The 23604-nt window shown below is 48.9% G+C and overlaps 12 protein-coding genes across 12 annotated transcripts; 5 read left to right on the forward strand and 7 right to left on the reverse strand.

Annotated features, from left to right (window-relative positions):
* Positions 1-720: 720 nt before the first annotated feature.
* On the reverse strand, positions 721-3891 carry cym1 (pitrilysin family metalloprotease cym1; the record flags this gene model as incomplete). Its single annotated transcript, XM_040788529.1, has 2 exons — positions 721-3475; positions 3533-3891. 2 exons carry the CDS (start codon positions 3889-3891, stop codon positions 721-723), a joined length of 3114 nt encoding a protein of 1037 aa, XP_040652301.1.
* Positions 3892-4293: 402 nt separating this feature from the next.
* Positions 4294-5899, forward strand: PGRI_008170 (taxilin; the record flags this gene model as incomplete). The annotated part of the gene is made up of 4 exons (XM_040788530.1): positions 4294-4432; positions 4545-4819; positions 4896-5044; positions 5101-5899. 4 exons carry the CDS (start codon positions 4294-4296, stop codon positions 5897-5899), a joined length of 1362 nt encoding a protein of 453 aa, XP_040652302.1.
* A 389-nt stretch (positions 5900-6288) lies between these two features.
* Positions 6289-7335, reverse strand: PGRI_008180 (NAD(P)H-dependent flavin oxidoreductase; the record flags this gene model as incomplete). The annotated part of the gene is made up of 1 exon (XM_040788531.1): positions 6289-7335. One exon carries the CDS (start codon positions 7333-7335, stop codon positions 6289-6291), a length of 1047 nt encoding a protein of 348 aa, XP_040652303.1.
* A 607-nt stretch (positions 7336-7942) lies between these two features.
* On the forward strand, positions 7943-9827 carry PGRI_008190 (DNA-directed DNA polymerase delta subunit POL31; the record flags this gene model as incomplete). The annotated part of the gene is made up of 5 exons (XM_040788532.1): positions 7943-7986; positions 8063-8252; positions 8325-8456; positions 8507-9479; positions 9532-9827. The coding sequence occupies 5 exons, from the start codon at positions 7943-7945 to the stop codon at positions 9825-9827; spliced, it is 1635 nt and encodes a 544-aa protein (XP_040652304.1).
* Positions 9828-10125: 298 nt separating this feature from the next.
* PGRI_008200 (uncharacterized protein) lies at positions 10126-11035 on the forward strand (the record flags this gene model as incomplete). Its single annotated transcript, XM_040788533.1, has 3 exons — positions 10126-10147; positions 10225-10304; positions 10364-11035. 3 exons carry the CDS (start codon positions 10126-10128, stop codon positions 11033-11035), a joined length of 774 nt encoding a protein of 257 aa, XP_040652305.1.
* A 159-nt stretch (positions 11036-11194) lies between these two features.
* On the reverse strand, positions 11195-11988 carry PGRI_008210 (lytic polysaccharide monooxygenase auxiliary activity family 9 protein; the record flags this gene model as incomplete). Its single annotated transcript, XM_040788534.1, has 2 exons — positions 11195-11840; positions 11897-11988. 2 exons carry the CDS (start codon positions 11986-11988, stop codon positions 11195-11197), a joined length of 738 nt encoding a protein of 245 aa, XP_040652306.1.
* A 960-nt stretch (positions 11989-12948) lies between these two features.
* Positions 12949-13749, reverse strand: PGRI_008220 (uncharacterized protein; the record flags this gene model as incomplete). The annotated part of the gene is made up of 1 exon (XM_040788535.1): positions 12949-13749. One exon carries the CDS (start codon positions 13747-13749, stop codon positions 12949-12951), a length of 801 nt encoding a protein of 266 aa, XP_040652307.1.
* Positions 13750-14762: 1013 nt separating this feature from the next.
* On the reverse strand, positions 14763-15196 carry PGRI_008230 (60S ribosomal protein eL38; the record flags this gene model as incomplete). The annotated part of the gene is made up of 3 exons (XM_040788536.1): positions 14763-14809; positions 14927-15055; positions 15133-15196. 3 exons carry the CDS (start codon positions 15194-15196, stop codon positions 14763-14765), a joined length of 240 nt encoding a protein of 79 aa, XP_040652308.1.
* Positions 15197-17084: 1888 nt separating this feature from the next.
* PGRI_008240 (putative nuclear transport factor 2 domain protein) lies at positions 17085-17636 on the reverse strand (the record flags this gene model as incomplete). The annotated part of the gene is made up of 2 exons (XM_040788537.1): positions 17085-17524; positions 17591-17636. The coding sequence occupies 2 exons, from the start codon at positions 17634-17636 to the stop codon at positions 17085-17087; spliced, it is 486 nt and encodes a 161-aa protein (XP_040652309.1).
* Positions 17637-17888: 252 nt separating this feature from the next.
* PGRI_008250 (methionine--tRNA ligase MSM1) lies at positions 17889-19982 on the forward strand (the record flags this gene model as incomplete). Its single annotated transcript, XM_040788538.1, has 8 exons — positions 17889-18078; positions 18138-18256; positions 18312-18383; positions 18442-18528; positions 18578-18709; positions 18760-19127; positions 19180-19657; positions 19713-19982. 8 exons carry the CDS (start codon positions 17889-17891, stop codon positions 19980-19982), a joined length of 1716 nt encoding a protein of 571 aa, XP_040652310.1.
* Positions 19983-20608: 626 nt separating this feature from the next.
* PGRI_008260 (putative L-serine dehydratase) lies at positions 20609-21922 on the forward strand (the record flags this gene model as incomplete). Its single annotated transcript, XM_040788539.1, has 1 exon — positions 20609-21922. One exon carries the CDS (start codon positions 20609-20611, stop codon positions 21920-21922), a length of 1314 nt encoding a protein of 437 aa, XP_040652311.1.
* A 287-nt stretch (positions 21923-22209) lies between these two features.
* ramB (bifunctional protein farnesyltransferase/protein geranylgeranyltransferase) lies at positions 22210-23408 on the reverse strand (the record flags this gene model as incomplete). The annotated part of the gene is made up of 3 exons (XM_040788540.1): positions 22210-22915; positions 23014-23118; positions 23179-23408. 3 exons carry the CDS (start codon positions 23406-23408, stop codon positions 22210-22212), a joined length of 1041 nt encoding a protein of 346 aa, XP_040652312.1.
* Positions 23409-23604: the final 196 nt, after the last annotated feature.

Below are 23604 nucleotides of genomic sequence, written 5' to 3' on the forward strand. Positions count from 1 at the left end.
GCGCCGGATCTCTTCATAACTACTTCAGCAGTAAATCTCCATAACTGGTGGTCAAAACAATTGGAGAGGGTAAGCAGACGCTGTCCGAAGTACGGACTTCAGGGGGGAATTATCGTTTCTCCGCTTTACGTGGCGCTTCCAAAATTATTCTAATCCTTGTAAAACTCCCGAGGTCTTGGAATAGGTGGCATATGATTCATATTTCTTCATTTTCTGCATTTTCTACAATTTCTACGTCTATAACCTCAATATTTTTATGTTCCCTTGTTTTTAGTCCGTCCTGTGTAGACTTATAGGTCCAGGACGGGTCTGAAAACAGGAAAGAGAAGTGTACCAGGTGGTTCACATTCCCTTTATTCTTGCGCGAGCATCCTGATGGAAATGAATGCGACATCTTTCAACCAAAGGTGGTGACTGGTTGAAGATGTGATTAGCTCGGTGCCGAAGCACGTGAATATCTTCAGCGCGGGAGAGGGTCAAAGGCAGAGGAGACATGAAAACACAGAGAATGATGTATACAAATGTATACAGATGGGATATACACGGATATATGTACAAGATGGGATGTGATATGATGTCATGCAGGGAGGTGGGAGTAGATAGAAATACACGGGAAGGTGAAGTGGTGATACAATTCCCCAAATGAGGATTGTGCCTAGTTCGGGGGAAGGTGTGCAAAAAGAGACGAAGGGACTTCTGGGCGATAGTTACTAATATCGCTTAGGCGGCAGCATCCATGGAAAGCTTGCGCAGCTCCCATTCCGAATCAGCCCAGTCCTTCTTCTCGCCTAGAACACAAGTTGTTTGCCGCGAGCCATTCACCAGGAACTTTTCAGCGGCCGCGTTGACATCCTTGGCTGTAACATCCAAGACCTGTTCTCTCCAGCGTTGGTCCATTTCATGGGTAACACCGCTCATGAAGTAACGCGCGCCTTCGTCGTCGACGCTCACAGGGGCATCAAGACCTTGGAAGATGCCAAGCTTAGCTTCTTCAATCTCACGCTCAGACCAAGCACGATCTCTAGCAAAGATACCACTGTTTTTGAAGACCTTGAGCGAGTTCAGAGGATTCGGGTCCCGGTAACTCATAAATGTGAAGATGCCCTTGATGGGCCCGTTGCTAGCACCCGCTCCGTAGGCACCGCCCTTCTCCCGGATCTCGGGGTGGAGGTAGTTGTGAGTGAGAAGTTGAGACAATATGCTGAGAGAAGCGCTGGATGGATCAACGAATGGCACAGTCTGAGTAGCCTGGCCAGAGTAATAGACCTTGTATGGCATATCGTAGAAGGCTTTGTCGGCTGACTTAAAGGAAGAGGTAGTGAGATCGGCACGTGGGGACTGTGTTTGAGGCAGTCCGGAAATCCACTTTTGCAAAATCGATTCGTTGTTACCAGCACTCTCCTTCTCACACACCATGCGCACGCGAAGGTTGGATGAAGAAATAGCGAAGGATTGGATCAAGCGAAGCTTCTCGATGAGCTCCTGCAGGCGCTCGGGAGAGGCCTCTGCGTCCCGAAGCAGGTTAGCCGTAGCTTGTAGTTGCTCAAGACCAGACTGCTGCTCTTGGACCCAGAAGCTCCGGGAAAGACTGGCAGCCGCAGCATTGACGGCGAAACGGTGACCAGTTCCCGCAATGGCATCCAAAGCTCCATTGGTCGTCGTGCGTAGAAGTTCTTGGATCATCGCGGGCGCAGTAGGGCTCTTGAAGTCTGTCTCTGTAACCAAAACCGAGAGCATTTCCAGCATCTCGGGAATGTTCTTATCAATAGCAAATCCGGAGAACTGCATGCCCTCCTTGAACCGATCCAAGTGTGTTGGGGACGACACAAGGAACGACGAGGTCGAGATCCCGCCAGTCTTCAATTTGATCAAATCTTCCCACTGTTCCATCGAGCGGTTGGCAGTTCCCAAACGCATAACACAGTCGTTGAACAAGGGCATGAGCAATCGGAGTTCATCGGGTAGATCGACGAAGTCATTCAGGGCCTGGAAGTAGGTCAATCCATTGGTGGGAGCTTCACGCCAGACGACGTCAGCGCCCTCGACTTCAGATTCCCGGACAGGCTTGCGTTCCTTCTCTCGCGAGATGTCCTTGACTCTCAAAGTCGGGAGGCAGCTCAGGTCAGCATTATGGGCGTCCTCTTGGATCTTGAGAAGTTCCAGTTCCTCCTCTCCAAGCTTGGTAACAGCCTTCTCAACTGAACCATGCTCTTCGATAAGCTGGGCAAGTTTCTTGTCCTTGCGCACGACCTCCTTCTCGTCCAACTCTTTGTTGAAAGTGGGAGTGCCTACCATGGTAAAGGTCATACATTGGTCGTTAATAAGATATTTCTCCACCAAAGACTCGAGGTAACCAGGCTTCGCATATCTTCTCTTAAACTCGTCGATGACATCATTCCAAGCCAGCTCTTTCATGGGGTTTGACCCGTTAAGCCAACTCGAGATGGTCTTCTCCATTACACCAATTCCAAAGTTTGCAGTCTTGTGACGCAGCGAAAGCTCCAGCTGGTGGAGGAATCCACGAACTTTCTCTTCGCTGAACCCGGCAGAAACTGATTCCCGGAAGACGTTTTGAATCACGTTTTTGATTTTTGGGGCATCTGCTTCAGTCACGCCATTAAGTCCAACCGAGAAGATTGGAATTCGGCCAGATGGGTCAAGACCCGTGTTTGGTGTGAAAGAAGACCCAAGACCACTCTCAACAAGGGCTCGGTACATGGGCGAACCGTAGCCATCGAGAAGAAGCGAGGACACGATTCCTACAGAAAAAGTTTCCACAGTATTGGTTGTGTCGCCCATGTACCATGATGTGGATGTCTTGTGCTGCTTATCTTCGCTGGCAAATGTATCAACGGGGCCAGGAACAGTGACGTTTACAGGTCCCTTGGTGAGGTCCAAAGGTAGCTTGATATCAGTATCCGCTTGTCCTTTCTGGAAGCCATCTAGGACAGCACCGATCTGCTGCAGATGATCAGCCAGAGGCATATCGCCATATGTGAGAATCTTGGAGTTGCTGGGGTGGTAGTTGCGTTTAGAAAACTCCGACAGCTGCTTATGAGTGAGATCGGTGATGTACTCCGGGTCTCCACCTGAGTTGTTCAACGAAGGAAAGATGCTCTCTTTGAAGCGGATATAGTAGAGATAGTTTGCATCAGAGATCTGGCCCTTCATCTCGTTGTAGACAACACCCTTGAACACGATGTCCTCCAATGACAGTTGTTTTTTGTTTTCTCCGGGAACCGACTCTCCAGCACGCGGATCCTCGGGACCCAAGCGCCATCCTTCTTGTCGGAAATCTGATTCCTTAAGAAGAGGGTGCAGAGTAGCATCGAGATAAACCGAGAGAAGATTTTGGAAATCCTGTTGATTGGTCGTGGCAAATGGGTATGTAGTATGGTCAGAAGCTGTAAAAGCATTCATGAAATTTGAAAGGGAGCGCGGAAGCATCTTAAAGAACGGGTCTCGGATTGGAAACCTTGGGGAAACACAAGATCAGCAAAAATATAGACGCTTGTAATATGGCGTTACTCACTTTTCACTGCCACATAGTGTAGTATGCTCGAGAATATGAGGCACACCTGTAGCATCCGGCGGGTTTGTCTTGAATCCGATTCCAAATACATTATTCTTATCATCTCTGGCGACATGCATGTAGTCTGCATTGGTCTGGTCGTGTTTCAGCCATACTGCAGTCAGATGAAGCTCAGGGACATGCTTCTTCTCTTGTAGGGTAAATCCGTGGAGCTTCTCGCCAACATTGGGGAATTTATCCAAGTTGGTCACGGTCGATGCAGCTCTCCAAGTATTGCGCGGGAGGATGGTTTGTGTTGATTTTAATGAGCGACTGATGAGCGGATTAGGATTCGGCACTCGCGCCTTACTGAGGCGCATCGATGAGCGCAACATGATTATGGGTTAATTGACGATAGTAGGGTGCAAGCAACCCCGGAGTTGAAAATGTCCAGCCCGGCTGCCCGACCGCCCAGGCTTACATCATCTATGCTAGCGTAAGCCTCACTGGCCGCCCGCTCTTCGAAGTTCTGCTCCGAAGACCAACATTTGCTCTTTCCCGGACGGTACGGCAAACGAACGATTCCTACATCCCAGAGCCAGTGATCTCGCTCGTGAGCCTTGTCTCTGGGATCTCTCCTCCCTGTGATTGATCCGTCTACATCCTGCCCTGTATCCCGTCTATCTGGCGCAAATTTTCGGCTTCCGGCCTTTGTACCAACCTCCCGTGAATCAAATCGCCAAATTCGTTGTCTCTGTAATAATCCACGCAAACGCCTCGAGATGTCGTCCACCTCCATGGCGAAGAAGAATAAGGGGAAGAAAGCGGCCGACCCAAACGAGACGTCTAAGCTTTTGGCTGCCAAGATCTCCCAGCTGGAGCAAGATGCCGCCGGCGAGAAAGATCAAGAGGCGGAAATTGGTGCGTGATTCCCTATTTATTTTGCGGCGGCATTTTTTCTCTTTGCTTGGTGCCGTTGGGTCGCGGTTTTAGTCTGGAACTTAGGGTCACTAACTTTGGATTTGATATACAGAGCGCGAGGTCAAGAAGGCAACTCGTGATCTCAACCAGCTTTTGAGCAACATTGAGTCTCCTATGACCAAACTTGAAACCGTCCATAAGAAATACACCGAGCTATTGGCAGATATGAAGAAGTTGGATCGTGATTATTCCAAAAGCAAGAAGCGCGCCGATCAGCTGCAAAAGGACCAGGACAAGGGCAAGTCTGATCTCAACAAGACCATTACAATGAAGGACAAACTTGAGAAACTGTGCAGAGAGCTTACGAAAGAGAACAAAAAAGTCAAGGTAGGTCTATCAGGATGCCCCTCGAGACGGTTGCGCCAAAGACCGCGGAGGACTTGCCAGCTAAACAATTTGGTAGGATGAGAATAAGAAGCTGGAGGACACAGAGAAGAAAGCGCGCCTGCTTGTCAACGAACGTCTCGACTCGCTTCTCTATGATATCCAAGACGTTATGGCTGCCAAGGGGAACCCTCGTAGCGAAAAGGTGGATGTTGATTTGGACGAAGCGTACGATTTCGATTTCCTTTTCTTCTCTCTTTGAGCTTGCTAACGATGTAGCTTAGACTCCGCGCCAAACTTAAGACCATCAGCGAGCAGTTCGACACACGCGACCTACATTACAGGGGCCTCCTACGCGGCAAGGATTCCGAGATCCAAAGCCTCGCCTCCAAGTTCGAGGAGCAGCGCCGCGCTGGTGAAGTTGAAGCCAACCGAAGCCGAGCTTTGACCTCCCAGGTTTCCACTTTTTCGCATACCGAAGCCGAATTGCGAAGCCAACTCAACATCTACGTGGAAAAGTTCAAACAGGTACAGAAGGGTTCCCATGACCCCTCTCATTCCCAGGTCGCTGACGAAGACCATCAGGTCGAGGACACCTTGAACAACAGCAACGATCTCTTCCTTACCTTCCGCAAGGAGATGGAAGAAATGTCCAAGAAAACCAAGCGCCTGGAGAAGGAGAATCATACTCTCAACCGGAAGCACGAGCAAACTAACCGGAATATCCTGGAAATGGCAGAGGAACGGACCCGAAACCATGAAGAACTTGAAAGATGGCGACGGAAGTGCCACCACCTAGAAGCCCTATGCCGGCGTATGCAGGCCCAGGGCCGAGGTGAAGGACTTGCTCTAGCAGAAGGCGACGATCATTTAGAGGGTGATGATGAAGGCACCGAAAGCGAGTACGATGATGACTACGAAGACGACGAGGAGGATCTCAGTGATGAGGAAGATCTCGAGCCACCCCCAACCCGGGTCGACCAACCCTCAGAGAAACCTGTCTTTGGTCCAACTCCGCCCCCCAATCTTTTGGAGGCTCGAGCGAATGGCAACGCTGCAGGAGTTAATGGCTTGGTTTTCTAAGATTATTCCAATTTATTTGATGTCGATTCTGGTTGAAATAACTTGGTTACCTTCGATAAAGACGCTGTTCTTCGGCTTCATACTTTAACCCAAGGCAAATACTTTGTCTTACCTTGTGGTTGACGGAGATCCGAAGATCCGTGTTCAATTCGAAAATGTAGAAGTTCTGCCATCTATTTTTGTTTGTCTCACGATATTCCTCGGTGATTGCCAAGGCGTGATCCATCTTCCTCATTGGGTTCATTGGGTTCATTGAGTCTTATGGTTCTTCATATGTTTTTGTACAAGTACATGTCATTGTGTTATCGAGAAATAAAAAGAAACATGCCAAACATTACTGCACTAGCGTCAGAACCAGGTGAATACCTCCCTTTCATCGAGCCTTGCATCTATAATTTACTCGCCGACCCTGTGGAAGTGATATATGAGCCTCCGACTTTGAGAACTTCGACAGCCTGCTGAACCATTTCCTCCACAATAACCCCAGCTGGTTTAATCTCCTTAACGCTGGCCGAGACATCACCCATGAGGAATGGCACATCGATTTCCTTCTCGTTCTCCAAATCATGCATCAAGGGGACAATGCCCTTGGAAGTCAGCGCAGCAATTTCAGCAGGCCGCGCTTCCCACTCCTTAATATAATCATTGGGCAGAATGCGCAAAGGCCGACCAGAGATAACGAGCGTGCGCTTGGTCTCACCATACTGCGCCCCAACAACAGCCTCTTTATGCAAGCGACTAGCACTGCTCTCATCCGAGGCCACAAATCGCGTGCCCACCCAAACACCCGCAGCACCATACATCAATGAGGCCGCCAGACTGCGGCCGTCATTGATACCACCGGCTGCAACGACAAGTGCCGGTTGCCCAGTCAACGGGCTCTTATAGTTCCGCGCAACATCCACAATAGCAGGTACGAGAACGGAGAATGGCACGTCGCCGGTATGACCGCCGCCCTCGCCACCCTGCGCACAGACAATATCTACGCCCGCTTTGAATGCCTTCTCGGCGTGCTTCGGCGCGCCAACCATATTCATAATCAGGATACCGGCCTCGTGGAGACGCTTGATAGTCTTCGCTGGTGGAATGCCGACGGCGGAGACGAAGAGCTTGGCGCCGTGTGAGATGGTTACCTCGATTAACTCGTCTAGGTGGCCGTGTGTGTAGTCATGGTTTGTTGCGCGCGCTGAGCCTCCAACTTGCGGAAGGGCGAGATCCACGCCGAAGGGGAGCGAGGGATCCCGAAGAAGTGACTTGAGCTCTGTGAGCATCTCTGATAGTTGCGCTGGTGTATAGCCTAGACCGCCGATTGTACCCAGGCCTCCGGCGTTAGACACTGCTGCTGCTAGTGGAGCTCCAGATGCGCGGGCCATGCCAGCTAGCAGGACCGGGTGTTGGATTTTGAGCAGAGAGCATAATGGTGTTTGGAGAGACATGGCTGTTGGATTGTGGAGATAGCGATGGTAGGTTGTCAGAGGTAGAATTAGGGTGATAGATGGCGTATCTCAATCCTCTGCTTGTTAGATTTATAGACGATCTATGGAAATCACAAATATTTGATGTTTGAGCATGAAGAATGCGGGGAAGCCCTAGGCCATGGACCGAGGCAGCTGATAGCCGATCTACATTACACAGATGCTGAGATGCATAGTGCAATTTATGATGCTTTATGAATATCACATCTAAAGTATACAGCCTTTTCCAACATTACCGAACATACTATGTACATACACTCCTGAAGTCGGCTTAATGTGATCTATATTGAGAACTCAACTACTTGGATGTCATTGTCATGATATGTTTGTTTTAAGCCTAATTTAGCCTTGATATAGGGTAATTGATAATGTTACTGAAATAAGTAGCAAATTCAGGAGTTAATTCAATTGTTCCCATATAAAAATCACTTTGACCAGTTGCCACGAGATCCCGAAGCGGGAATGTAATTGAACGCGCTAACTGACGCGTGGGCGCGTCGAACATCTCTTTGCATCACCACCCCAACCATCCCCCGAAACACAAGATCTCAGCATTATTCCGGACAACATGGCACCGGATGCTGAGGATTACACTTTCTTGTGTCCTCCCAGGTAATACATGCCCATTCTACCTCCCTCCAGACTTATACCGGGGAGCTTCGCTGACCATTGAATACACTTTCAATAGCAAGGAGGAACAGGAACCGGAACCAGTTTACCGCGTGCCCTCCTATTACAATCCTCGTCGCACATTCCATCTGCCAGCCGGTGCAGGACGGCACTACCAGCAGCAATATGATGACCTGTACTTTTTGCGACTCGCAAAGTTGAAGCCCACCGTCGAACAAGTTGCGAAAGATGCGTGGGATGGACTGATTGTAAGGCCACTTGGTCCTACAAACATTTTCCACTCTCAGCTATGATTTTCTGACACCTGCTTGCAAATTTAGATTGCCGGAGAGAAGGTACGACGTGTCGATCGAGTTCTCGATGTTCGACAAGGCGAGCTGTGCTGGGTGGCCGGCACCGTATACATGGATTTGCCTATGAAGCCGAATATTTTGGAGGATCTCAGCAGAGAGGTCAGTTTATTGGTCTTGCTACTGCTTCTTCTTTCACTGACAATCCATAGAACTTCACCTCTGCGCCCCCTCCCCGCCGTACCTACACCGATCCTTCCAATCCCTCTCTGACCCAAATTATGATGGAAGATGAGTCTGGCCGCTTACGGCTCACTGGAAACTTCTTGCGGTCTACGCAGCTGGCGACAGGTGCCATTATCGCAGCTTTGGGGACTGAAAATGCGAATGGAGATTTCGAGGTTATTGATATCAAGCTGCCAGATTTGGCCCCACAACCTCAACGATGGGAGGGCAACGCCTCAGAAAATGGAGTTGAAATTTCCGGAAAGGAACACGGCAAAATCGCCTTCGTCAGTGGCCTGGGAATCACAGGAACATCAAGCGACACGCTTGCTTTGGAGCTACTGACAGATTATCTTCTGGGTTACACGGGATTCTCAGGAAACGACGACAACAGCCCTTCGATGGGTTCCTCTAAAATCACCCGCTTGGTCATCGCAGGTAACTCACTTGGAGCCAGTGTAGTTGGCGATGTGGCATCAGCAAACTCTGGCAACGATGAGGCAACAAAATCACAACCGAAAAAGTATGGCTACGATGCCTCTGCATACAATGCCGCACCTATCACAGAACTCGATAATTTCCTAGCGGAGATCTTGCCCAGCATTCCTGTCACGCTCATGCCGGGTGAAAAGGATCCCGCAAACTTCTCTCTCCCTCAGCAGGGGATCCATCGTACTATGTTCCCCCAATCAAGGGCATACTCCGCACCTCCAATCAGAGGAGATGACAAACCCGAAGCGGGCTGGTTCGACAGTGTCACGAACCCCTGGGACGGTGACGTGGAAGGCTGGAGACTATGGGGATGCAGCGGTCAGAACGTTGACGATGTTCTGCGCTATATTACTATTGAGGGCGGCGATAGCACCCCAGACAAAGAGACAGATTCCGATGCTCGGATACGAATCATGGAAGCCATGCTTCGTTGGCGCTGCGGCGTTCCCACTGCGCCGGACACAATTTGTATGCTCGGACACCTGACTCGCTCAACGAATGTTTGCTAACAATACTCCAGGGTCATATCCATTCCAATCCGATGATCCATACATTATCGAGTCCTGCCCACATATCTTTTTCGCTGGCAATCAGCCACAGTTCAAGACTGCCACGATTGAGGGTGACGTCCCTCTCCGCCTAGATGGCGACACTGAAATGGTGGGTGCTGCTGACGGCTCCGATGCACCCCGTGTTCGGCTGCTGGCAATTCCCAAATTCAACGAAACTGGGGAGTTGATTCTGGTTGATACCGAGACTCTAGAGGTCGAGGTAGTCCGGTTTGGAGTTTTCAAGGGTCAGGAAGAACAAAAGTGAACTGATAGAGATACCTATCCATCAATGGTGCTAATGAAATAAACACCTTGCCAAATCATATGTATATTGATACATCTATATAATCCCATGGCCGCTCAGACAAATCGTATACAACCCGAGTGGCTCCACGCGCCAAGACCCACAATTGGAAGAATCCATCCCACTAACTTCTTCTGCTTTATATCCATCCAGACCCTAATAGACGTCGAATGAGCATTTCCCCACAAGAGTACATACCAATTGAATAATTCCGAGTCAACTACACTGAAAACGATCATTTTCTGGTCATCCACCCACAATGTTACTCAATGCCAACATCGGTACGCTGCCCTAAGCCACATATATACTTTCCCCCAGAAATCGAGACGGAAGCTGATTTCAATTTCCCGGGGAATAGCCCTCTGCTCCTCAAAAGCTCTTTTAGTTCCATACTCATCATGGCACGTACCCCGATACCACGAATGGATGAAAGACCCGGTAAGACAAGATCAATAAGATTCTAGTTATAATGACCCACCTTCCTTACATTCCTCTAGGAAATCCAAGAAGCAACAGCCTCAGAACCTTTAAGTCTAGAAGAAGAATACTCGATGCAACGCAGCTGGCGCCAAGACGCAGACAAACTAACCTTTATCATCTGTCGACCGATCACAACAGGCGCTGAAGATGACGTCCCTAGCCAAACACAGCTCCAATCAGAAAGTGACTCACCGGCTAATATGGTTGGTGACATCAACCTCTTTCTGCGCATCGATGATGGCGAAGAGGGCGATAGCCCGCCGCAGATAGTCGGCGAGGTCGAGCTCATGATTGCTGAGAAGATTAACCAGCGATGTGGGTTTGGGCGCGCTGCGCTGCTCATGTTCATGCGGTATATTGTTCAGAACCAGGGGGCTATTCTGGATGAATTTGTAGGTGGCGGTGGTGTTGATGTTGAGACTGTGCGGAAACTGCGGACTGGTGTTGAGACCGCGGCGTCATCGGAGGGGTTAACATTTGAGTGTCTCAGTGTCAAGATTGGACAGACAAATTTGAGGAGTTTGGCTTTGTTTGAGGGGCTTGGGTTTGATAGGGTTTCTGCTGAGCCAAATTTCTTTGGGGAGTTTGAGCTGCGCAAGACGGATTTGAGTCTAGGTGGTGTTGATGGGGCGCTTGAGGGGGCAAAGGTGCTAGGGTTTATTGCTTTGCCTTATGAGAGGACAGAATAGAGCTTGTCATGATTTTATGGGATATCTGGTTTTTTAGGGTCACAGTTGTCAAATGAACAGGGCACATAGCATTCCATACTAGAATAATACTAGACTGAAGTATCAAAGTCACGTTCCTCCAAGATACCCTCCATCTGATATTTCCCTTGCGACACTGAATCACGCGTACAAAGGAGGTCCGGGGATAATGTACTCCTTAAGGGTAGAGTAAAGATCGAACAAGATGCCGGGATCAGTGTTGGTGTACAACTCCACACCAAGCTTGCCCTTGGGCTTATCACTTCCACCACCAGTGACGGCCAAGTTGAAGCACTGCGGGTAGTTCTGAGCACCATTCTTGTTGCCAGCAGAGTGCAGACCGATAATCTCATGGCGCATGACGTAGTTACCGGCAGCGATAGTAGCAGGGATCCTCACAGTCCACTTGCCGCCAGCAGCAATAAGGTCATCAGTGGCCCAGTGTCCTGGAGGAGAGGCACCATCGATGAGACCATCTTCTTCAATCTTGAAGAATTCCAGCGCAGCCTTGTCGACTGTGCTGCAGTCACCGTTGCACGCGGCGAGGTAAGTGATGACAGGACCGTGGTGCGACTCTGGCCAGGTAGTCCATTGGATCTCAACATCGGAGCCAGCCTTGACAGTGGCACTCAAAGCTGCGTTGGTTCCGTCTCGGTGACAGATGATGTTCGGGTCTTGGTATTCGGTGCCATCTTCGAACCCAAGATCGGTTGCTGTTGTTGTCCAGCCGACGCTCTCGGGGGCAGGATCCATGTGGGAGTACTTGTCAACGAGGTAGCCAGTGTAGCTGATAACGTGGTTAGTTGATTGTCGGTATGGACTTTCGCTCTTAAATTGACTTACTTTTTGCCATCGGCTACGATGCTAGAGACATAGCCGTGACCGGCAACAAGAGTGGCCGAGGCCAGGAGCGTAGATAGCTTTGCAAGAGTCATTTTGCTCCGGTTTTGCTAGGAAAGAAATCAATGGATGCTTAAGTCTTGCAAAAGATATCTTCGGCCTCAGCAGCTACGCTTTATATAGACAGCCCTCCCAGACCTTATCTTAGGCTAGTCCTATATGGGACTATTGATTTAGCCTGAAGAAGGTTTTGTTCCTAAAGGATGTCCGTTCTGATCCTGGAATAGTGTCAAACACAATTGCTTCAATTCGTTCAAGTTAAACACAGGGATGTAACATGGATCGAGACATAAAAGGCCAATTGCAGGAACTTGTTGGTGGAGAATCATAGACTGAAACTGGGGCTTTATCTTGTTCGTCTGAATAGGAAAGGCTCTCCGTTTCAGGTACTAAAGTGGGACATTACCAAGGATCATACGACCAGCCTTCCTATTTCAATAAAGAGAGATAGTCAATTAAAATTCTTGGAAGTAGAATTCACATAAATATATTTGCGGGGTGCAGAAGCCAAGGGCATGGGTGTTAGCCGTCGTGGCTAATTTCTGCAGCCAACAACGGCAATTAACGGCAGTGATCCGGGGTAACGGGCCGACGGAAATATAGAACCAAGTATATATTCCAATAGAATGCTTAATCTACCGTACAACATATAAAATGCTTGTTGCCAAGAGAAGCTGTGACGTGCCAAGCAATGTGGATGGCTATATGTATAGGAAACAAGCGCCGTGGCCTGAAGAGTAATGATCTACGCTAGGGACGCATCTTGTGATACACCTATTGTAAGGAGTGCTGCAGGTGAAGAAACTTATCTCTTTTGATTATAAATCGATAGGTACCTACTTACTTACCTACCTAGCTCTGGATGTATAGAGCATTTGAAGACGGAAGGATGAAGTGATATGATATCAAAACAAACAAATATTCTGCAAAACTCAGTAATATTATCCTAAGCGTAAGCACGAGCCTTGGAAGATATCTACATACAATCACAAGGATCAAGAAGAATCATCCATCTCGGTACACATACCAGAACAATATCGACTATGACGAACCGGATGTAGACATATTAGACCGGCTTCAAACAACATATCCAGGAGTTCCGGAGGAGCAACACATCGGATTGCCGCTAGTTCCTGGTGCGTGAGTGCATATTTAAGAGTCTCGTTGAAGCCACGCCCATTCAAGCCTTCCTCCAATTGTTTAAAGAGCTTGGTGAAAGACTGATGATCCATGGATGAGGCAGAAATCCCAATGACTGATGGCCCTGCCCCCAAAGCATGAGCACTGTCGATGATAAAACTACACAGTTTGCGAGGGAAGCCCGAGAGGAAGAAACGATGAAGTAGTTTCTCAGCTTTAGCGTGTAGTGCTAGAGAAAGGAACGACCAACCACCCTGGTTGAAACAGCTCATATGAATAGGAGGCAGCATCTCGGAGAACCACTCAGAACAATCGGTGCAGTCGGCAAAAATGATACTGGTGATGAGATCGTGGCCTAGCCGAGGGCAACCTTCGATGGGAATGACGTAGCCGAAATCAAGGCCCAGGAGGGTTAGAGCTGCATTCGCAGTATCGTAGTCTGGGTACCACTGGACTCCATCGACCTTCTGCTTAAAACCGTTCGGTACATCGCTACTCATCCATCCGAGTTTAATGTATCGTTCTAGTGACTCGCTGCTTCTCATCAGCTGCATAATGGAATGAAAGTTCTCGTGCCTCAATCTGGGAGAGCTTCCCAAGAGCTCGTCTAGGATCTGGAAGATAATCTCTGGTGGGAGCTTACTAAAGTCGCCCATAGCAGGGACCAATGGCTTTGGGTGACACATAATCCCGATTCAACAGGTTGGTTTGTCTGAACGGGACAGTGTTGCAAATCGAATGAGATTCTGGGAACGACACTATACCTTTGTTTGGTCAAGATAAACAGGGAACAATGCGATGCTACTATGATCAATGTTGTTGATGGCTTCACTTTTGGCGTCCCAAGTTCATTTATATAGGTTCGAGGGGATATGTTATGGACATACTTGCTTTGACTTTTGACGCAAATAAAGATCAATAAAGGTCTTTCAATACAGCTGTTCTTGATGATAATCATGCTCAGCAATGGTATTGTGCGGGCAAAGGTAAGGAATTGACTTAAACAAAGACTTGAGCAAGGATCTGGGGAGGCGATCCAGGCAAAAACTCTGACGTCAAAGAACCCAATGCCGGGCAAATATAGACATTGTCATTGCTTTCAGTCGAGCGATCAAGGGAAAGAAAGAAATGAAGTTAATACTGTATCAGTCTGAGATTATTTGACTAGAGAGCATGACGGGGCACTCTCGTCTGAAATTGATTCAACTGGGGGCGATTGGCGCTGGCTAATAGGATGATTAAAGGAGCATTGATATACTCAAGTCAGTATTTACCCGGTCTACTTGTTGCCTGGGGAGACAAGGTCAAAGTAGGGAGAACATCCATGATGTGAATAATGGATTAGGAAATCTCGACTGAGAACGAGAAACCTATGTAGTAATGATATTTCAACTGTTTTTTTCATTGGGTTGTAGGGACTGGAAACTCCGGCAAAAGTGTTCCTCGAGTGCATCCAGAAAATGCGAGTCGCCTAACCGGTGAATGATAGCAGCCGGTTTTAAAAGGCGCAAAGAAACTCCCGGGCGTAAAATTCATGCTCCACGCCACTGAGGTTTCCTTTTGTCGGCTCGCAGAGGGACCAAGCCCGCGTCATGTATCCCTCCAACAGTTGGTCTTGCATGCATCAACAACCAATCACGCCGCACTCCGATCCGTCATGTTACCGAATTTAGTTGGTCTTCTTGGTGCCCTTGGAGACATCGACGACCTTGAGGGCTATTCAGAAAGAAATCGTCAGCATAGGTTCAAAGTTGTATTCAAAGTCCATCTTCCAAGTTGTGTATCCTTCAATCTTCTGAACTCATGCGACAGAACAATGCGATCGTAACGTACCAGGGGGCAGGCTCTGCTTGAGCTTGTCGGCCTTGTCGGAGTCCTTCAGGACGAGAGTGTAAAGGTTGCGGTGGCAGCGGACCTTGAACTTGGTCTGCTGGGTCTTGCCGTTCTTCTTGATGCGGGCGGCTAAAGGCGTAAACAGTCAGCATCAATGATCATCTCCAAATTTCATGGCGGAAGTCCATCAATGCGGCGCAACGTACAGGAGGCATCCTTCCGGCGGCAGATCTCAATGAACTGCTTGATATCGGAGACTTCGGCAGGCATAATGACGGTTGCGGGTGTTTTGAAGCAAGGTGCAAAAGAGAAAGCTCACTGTCGACACTAGCCTCTAAGGTGAATGTGTGCGGATCATGTTAGGGCTTGAAGCTGCAAAAGCCCTTGCTTAGTCATATACAATTTATTGTCGGGTTGGTGCCTCAGGCGGGGAAGCTGCGTTGGCTTGTGGCGTTGTGGCTCGTACAACTGGGGCCAGAAATGTGGCTGGGATATTTGGGATCACCGAATGCGAATGCGGGAAATGATGGACAGTCCCCATATCTGCTTCCTCGGGGATGCGATATGCCGCAAAATGGGACTCCACATTTGCTCGTGATGGTTGACGCCCTTGCTCAGGATATCCTGGCCACCTCGAATTCCTGCTCCCCAATCGTGAATGGCGATGGAGTTTTGGCGGGGGCTGAATGGGTCCTCCCTCAGGATCGTATCCCTCCAGGTCCAGGCTCTCTGGAGGAGTGTTGCCTTTTGAGGTGACCTGCAATTTGACTCGGTATCGTTTATAGAATGCTAGGCTGTAAACAAAGTTAATCTCTGGCTCGATACATACTGCAATGAAGATCAACCGTACCCTTGTACGATGGCAACTCCCACCGCAATAATGAATGTAATCGAACACAGGAAGGTGACCATGTCGTCTGTTTAAAAGGCTGCTCAAAGTGATTTGAAATGAGTGAGTGCAATAATGATGGACTAGTGGGTGTGTATAGATATGCGATGCAGTGCCTGCTAGAATAGTGCGAGGGAGACAGTTACAGTGGGCATTGCATTTTCTAACAGTATCTAACAATGACTCAATATTTACGTATAGAATCACTCGAAGGAAAGTGCTATTACCTAGTATTGGGAGTTATTAAAGTATGTAGTTGAAGTAACTAGTTGCAAGTTGCAACTGTATAGTTCGAAGGCAGCAACGAGTGGTGGCGTGGTGTGGCGGTGCAACCCGCGTCCTGACGAACTGCTCACATCTATGTTTGAATACTTGTCTTTTGCACGTGTCCTTTGAGAGACTTTTTTTCTACTTATTCCCTCTTAAACCTCCAGAAAGAGTTCTGTATTAACATCAAATTTTAAGGATCACTACATCATTTTTGAAAATGCCGACCCCTCTAGATCGAGCATTGAATTCCAAGGTATTACCAACACATCTGTCTATACTCTCATGAGATATATCTAATGCTAAACCCAATAGAATCTATTCCTTGGTAAATGATACCAAGTTAAGGCACTCGCCAACATTTCTAACCATAATCTTCCTATGTAGGGTTTGCAGGGATGGTCACTGCAGTGGCAGCCTATTCCATCTTGGGCAGCGATGTTCTTCCCGCACAAGCAGATCCCACAGGTGGTAAGAATATCGATTACTAGGTATCAAACACAGGCTAATGAAAACAAGACCCTGAAAATTGGACAATGGATGAGATAAAAAGATGGCTTCAAGCGGTATGTTCAATCAATTCATTTAGACATGACTGACGCCCAGATAATGATCTATTTTCTTGAGAATGGTACACTGACCAAATGTTTCAGAGAGGGCTTTTACCAAATGAGCGTGCGACGCGTGAGGAGCTACTTGAAAGAGTCAAAGCAAACCTCCGCATACCACGCAAGACATCGGCTGGGCCATGATCCCCATAATGGGGAAGATATCAACATTTTCCTTCTCTTCCTGGCGTCTGGCGCTCTAGTTTTGAAGCAATTTCAAGCAATGGACCGTTGTTTGCATCGTATCTCCCAGCAGTTCATTAACAGCAGTTCATTCTTGGTGGCCCCGGGGGTGGGCATAGCTTAGTTATCTTTCACTTCCGTATCACATGGTAGGTAGCCTTCTGACTTGTGACTGATTCATAATTCATTGGATCGAATGTTGTGTGGCTGCTCAAACCACAAGGCGGAAGTTCTGGCTTTCGATAAGCCAATCCTTGCGGCCCCTCGCCCTCTCTGCAGATGGATTGGGAACCAGCACAAAGGTCTCGCTGAACCCGCGTTGCGGCTGTTCGCGACCCTCACCATAGCGCACAAATCCACTGACTACAATGAGAAACGACATGTCTTTGACTCCCATCTCTGACTGTGGCTTCAGTCCGCCACCTGGCAAAACGGTAGGGTATGCTTTATTGATTATCTGGCAGTCGTATGATTGGACTTCGTAGTGTGTTGGCGACATTTGATTGGTAAAGATTTCTTGCACCGCAGCACCGTCTGTGACACGATTTCCATTGAATAGGATGGTTGTGGGCTCGAGGGAGTAGTAGGAGCTGAGAGATTGGCGGTTCGATCCCAAGGCCGGATAGAAGGTCTTGACGAATTCGGTCGCAGCTGAACATGGGGGGAACAAGGTCAGTTGCTTCCAAGGGATGACATAGCTTATATTTCGAGACTTACCTTCGGTTGACACTTTGGTCAGTGTATCCTCACTTGCTGCAGCCATCGCGATCGGTATTTCAAGTTGGCAAAGAAAGGGGGGGATAGCTATATGCGATATAAGAAAAAGATGAAATTTGTTTCAAATGAGATAATATATATATCTACACTGCTGAAGACGAGGTCCTGGGTGTACTTGATGACGATGTAATCGCTGCGACGGAGGCGCAGAAAATTGGCCGAGTCTTGCGGAGAAGCTCGGACCACCCGAGATGTGCGGAATAACATTCAACGCTCTTCTTACCATATCACCATCCCAATGGCTGCAGCAAGGACGCCACTTCGCTCTTTATTTAGAGCGTCTCAGCTTCTGAGATCAAGACATTCGTGGAACTGTACACCCAATAAGCATGGATGGGCAACGATTTCCCGGCGCGGAGTCACAACTACGCCGCATAGGTCCAACAAGCCTTACTATGTGACAACACCGATTTTCTACGTCAATGCTGGTGAGAATTATGCTGAAGTTCATGTTCAAACTAGTTTACTAACCACACATTTTCCTTAGCCCCCCATGTCGGCCATTTATACACAATGGTGATCGCCGATATCATGAAACGGTGGCAGGTCTTGCTCGGGAACACAGATGCTCAACTACTGACCGGAACCGATGAGCATGGTATGAAGGTACTACATATGGATGCGATTTTGGGTCAATAATGGGTGTTAACATCGATCACAGATCCAACAAGCTGCCATTCAAGCGGGCATGGATACCCAGGCATTTTGTGATATGAATTGCCGAACCTTTGAGGTACGAGTCCCATTTTTCCATATACAAGGTTATCTCTAACTCAAATCATTTGATATAGGCCCTCTCGAAGGCTGCAAATCTCGACAACGATCATTTCATCAGGACAACCGACCCGGCGCATCGAGATGCCGTCCAATATTTCTGGGTAGGCGACTACCTTCCGTTCATAGTAGAGCATGGCTGATTATGAGTAGGAAATGCTGCAACACCGTGGCTATATCTATACCTCAAAGCATGAAGGTTGGTACTCAGTCAGCGACGAGACATTCTACCCACAGACGCAAGTGCAGAACTCTCTAGACCCATCAACAGGAAGGAAACGCATGGTATGTAATATATCAGTTCTCCAACGAATACGAATGCTTACCGCACACAGGTCTCAATAGAGACGGGTAAAGAGGTAGAGTGGTCCTCAGAAACCAACTACCACTTCCGTCTGTCAGCCTTCAAGGATCGTCTACTTGAATTGTACAAAAGAGAAGACCCGTTCATCACCCCTACCTCGTACACACCAGCTGTGATCCAAGCAGTTGAGTCTGGACTGCAGGATCTCTCGATCTCTCGGCCTGTGGAACGTCTGACTTGGGGCATCCCTGTTCCCGGCGATGACACACAGACTATCTACGTGTGGTTAGATGCGTTGGTCAACTACTTGACCAGAGCGGGATATCCTTTCCCACCTGGACAAGAAAACAAATCTATATGGCCTGCAGACTTGCATATAGTTGGCAAAGATATCGTTCGGTAAGTTCAGGAGCTTCGCAAAGGGCCGTGTGCAAAGTTAATTGTTTGGCAGGTTCCATTGCGTCTATTGGCCTGCTTTCCTCATGGCACTTGATATCCCCTTGCCTCGGAACGTCCTAGTGCACGGACACTGGACGATGAATCGTGAGAAAATGTCCAAATCCACAGGCAATGTTGTGAACCCGTTTTTCGCCATTGACCGGTTCGGAGTCGATGGCATGCGATTTTTCCTAGCGTACAGGGGTGGCCTTGCAGACGATGCGGACTTTGATAATTCCTTTATCATCCGAGATTACAAGAAAATGCTTCAGGGGGGCCTCGGAAACCTTGCTCTGCGTGCAATTGGATGTGCGCGTGGCAATTTGCGCTCGTACATTATGGACGCCGGATTGGATAAGCTTCCCGCTGCTACCCCTGAGGACTTGGAACATCAGAAAATGTTGGAGCAGACGCCTCCCAAGGTTGCCGAGCTTATGCAGAATCCGAATCCCCGTGCCGCCCTGCACGAAACTATGAGCATTATCGAAAAGGTAAGAGATGATCGTCCCCGCACGGGTTCAGCGAGTATTGACCTGTTTTTTTTAGACTAACAAGTACTTCCATGCGGCGGAGCCGTGGAAAACTCCCGACTCTCAACGAGTAATCTACAATGTGGCGGAATCGTTGCGGATCGCTGGCATTTTATTGCAACCGTTCATGCCCGGCAAGTCTCATGACCTTCTAGAATTGCTCCGTGTAAACACCTCGGACCCCTCCAAGCGGGCATTCGCGGCCACGGCGTACGGTTCGGATACAGATTACGGTGAGGGCGTCAAGAAAGGTGTTCTTTTCCCTCCTTTGCTCACTGAGGAGTAATGCGCCTGTTTTGAGCTTTCGATTTGATAAGAAGAATCGATCCGCGACCAATCATAGGCGGAGAAGAGGTCCGTCTGAATAAAGATTTGCATCTTCTCCGCTTAGATGCGCCAGAGTCGATGAGGTTTTTTTTTCCCGGATCCTCCACATCCCGAAAGCTGAGACGCCAGGTTTCCCACGCTCGGCCACTCTAATCCAAACAGCATGTAACGGTATGTCATTCCTGCCATGCTTGACCCACTGTGATTGGGGTTTTCCCTCAAGGTTGTTGACGGGAAAGACTGGGCCAGAACCGTGGACGCTGCGGTCAGTCCTATCAGGCGGGAAACTGGGGTTTCCCGTCGGGAAACATTTACCCTAGCCCTGGAGGCTCACTTTGTATATCAAAACATGTCTTAATATCTGCATACTGGAGTTTGGATGTTTGGTATTTATCGTTTTTCTTTTTCTTCCCGAGATATCCCTATCTCCCTATTTTTGACGAATATATACACCTCACTGTTGTGTAACCACTCGACACAACAATTTACTATTTTGGGATCATTTCTATACTTCTAGTCTTAGAACTCCTCCGGTGAACAACAGAAGCGCTTGTTTTTCCTCTCCCATTTGTTCAACACATCACAATGGGGAGCATCAGCATGTCCGCCTGCGATCAACCGCAGTTCAAAACGCCATGGATCGAGACACCACTGGTCGAGTCTGCATGTCTTTCCCGGGCAGCTGGATGTAGGATCTTCTTGAAGTTGGAGAACGTGCAGCCAAGTGGCTCCTTCAAGTCCCGTGCTATGGGCAACCAGATACTCTCTCATCTTCGCAATCCAGCAAGCATGGGCCGCAGAGTCCACTTCTATGCTTCGTCTGGAGGAAACGCCGGACTGGCAGCCGTCTGTGCAGCCCGGAGCCTGGGCTACCCATGCACCGTCGTGGTGCCCATGGCCACTAAGCCCTTGATGCTTGACAAAATCCGGGCGGCAGGCGCCGCAGATGTCGTCCGTCATGGCGAGACATTCGCAGAAGCAGGAGAATACATGCGGGAAACCATCATGAAGACAAGCAATGGAGATGACCAGGATGTGATCAAGATTGCCCTCCATCCATTCGATAACCAGCCCATTTGGGAAGGAAACGGCACCATCATTGACGAGCTCGAGACCCAGCTTCCTCCCGCCAACACCCCCGAAGACAAAGATGCATACAATGACCGGGCCCTTCCCCTAGACGCCATCCTTTGCAGCGTCGGCGGCGGTGGCCTCCTCAACGGCCTCGTCATGGGCATCGAAAAACGACGCCAGAAAAAGCAAATTACCTCCCCTTCCTCCAAGCCAAACCCCATTCACCTCCTCGCCATTGAAACGGCCGGTACCGATTCTCTGGCAGCAGCAATGGCCAATAAATCCCTCGTCTCCCTCCCAAAGATCACATCCCAAGCCACTTCTCTCGGCGCTGTCCGCGTCTCGGAAACAACTTTCCAGTACGCCATGTCCCCGCCCCCAGGCATCAAGGTGCACAGCACCGTCCTCTCGGATGCCGACGCTGCCCGTGGCGTGCTCCGCCTCGCCAATGACGAACGACTCCTTGTCGAACTTGCATGCGGTGTCTGCATTGAGGCAGCCATCGGTGACGCTGCTACTGCTGTTCCTGCGTCGGTAACTGCCGGTGCAGGCGCTCAGAGCATTAAAAAGCGCAAGAGGGGCTTGGATGAGGCCGAAGTTACTTACCGCGATGAGGGCTATGGTGATGATCGGTCGACCTCGACGGATAATGAGACGGACCAGGAGCTTGAGCCGGAGGTTGAGAAGTTTAACTCGAAGCTTAAGCAACTTGTTCCTGATCTCAACCCACAGAGTCGAGTTGTCATCATTGTCTGCGGTGGTAGCTATGTCACCATTGATATGGCCAGTGAATGGCGCAAGATGTTGGATGAGGGATGGGCATGAATATTGACGATAATGAATATTTTTGGTTTCCGATACCTTTTTTGGCTTGACTTTTGGCGTTTCATTTGCGACACTACACTTGTTGGCTTCAGACTTTCTAATTACTATCATCTAGATAGAAGGCTTGGACTTTCGCATCGTTTATACAATCTTACAATGTACACAGCGGTCTCTTCTTTCGAAAAAGAATCTCATTTGAACGCAATACTTTTCAATGAAACTTCCGAGACCCTAGAACAACGATAGATTAATCTGACAGAATTTGTTCAGAGCGCATTTCCCATCCTTCATACGGCAGCCAGAGTCTCAACCCCCTTCCCAAAATCAACCACATCCTGATCCAGCTTCCGAATACGATAATCCCAATAATTCTTCCGAATAGGATCAAACTCCTGCTTCAGCATCGTGAACATCCGAACAGCCTCCTCTTCCTTTTCAGCCTCAGCGAAAACATCCGCCAACCACTCAACAGCATGCGAACTCTTAACACCACCCTCAGAAACAAACCCACTAGCAAACTCCTCCCATTCTCCCAAGCCACGTCCAGCAGCCCTCAGCACACCGCGCGCATACCACCACGGGCTCCGGTTCTCCGGCGCGCGCAGAATAGCCTCCTGCGCAAACTTCAACTCGCCGTCAACCATGTCCTCGTCAACAATTGAAAGTCTGCCCTTCTCAGCCGGCGCGGTCGAAGGATCACCCGCGTTCACCATCCCCGCGTCTGGGGCTGATGTATCCCGCGGTCCGAAACGGAGCATGTACCGGTGGTTCCAGGCGGAGTTGTTGCGCACGTCAGCTTTCAGGAGGAATTCCACGTCTTCGAGTTCGCGCGGTTGGTCCCATAGTTTGAAGTGTCGCACGAGCCAGTGGCGGTAGGTCCATACATGGTAGTTTTTGGAGTCTTGGGCGAACATCTCCATTAGGAAGTCTGCTTCTTTGGGTGGGATGGTTGGGAAGTGCTCTTTTGATGATAGCAGGACTTGGCGATGGTGCCTTTTGGGTTATTAGTTTTGTTTTTGTTTTTGTTTTTGTTTTGTTGTCTCTTTTTCTTTCATGACTTTCTGGCATTGGTGGTCGGGTGATAGTCATACCAAATTTGATAGTTTTTCAGGTATTTCAATGAAACATCGTTCAGCCAGCTCAATTCTTCATTCAGGTCCTTCTTCAGAGCAAATAGAATCTTTGCTCGGTAGATCCTATATAGAATGTCAGATATGCAATATGGCATGTTACGAGGAAGCTACTAGTCGACTTACCATACGGTGTAATGCGCTGGATTCATCGAGATCACATCTTGCGTCAATTTCAATGCTCGCTCAGACATCTCGTTTGCGGCCATGACGGCACGCAAATACGAGGTTGCCTCGAGGTACTCGTCTGGGTAGGCGATGGTCGCCAGTGGCATCGCGCCCGAGTTCGAGCCATCATCCAGATCAATTGGGGTAACAGATGCCCATTCGGGATCGGTGGAATATGTTCCGTCCATGATTCGTTGCAGGTTGCAGGTGAGAAGCTTGAGAGGATGCAATCAAATGGTGGGGGGTACAGTGTCGGATGCACAGGATGAGTCCGGGTCGGGTCTCACGGCGAAGGCACTGCACTGTCAATGTGAGATTACGCGATCTCGATCAATGAACTTCCCTTTGAAAAGAGAATTGTAAATAAAAGATCGAACTCAACGC

Source organism: Penicillium griseofulvum (assembly GCF_001561935.1).
Source record: "Penicillium griseofulvum strain PG3 chromosome Unknown contig_79, whole genome shotgun sequence".
In the NCBI taxonomy this organism is placed as follows: Eukaryota; Fungi; Ascomycota; class Eurotiomycetes; order Eurotiales; family Aspergillaceae; genus Penicillium; species Penicillium griseofulvum.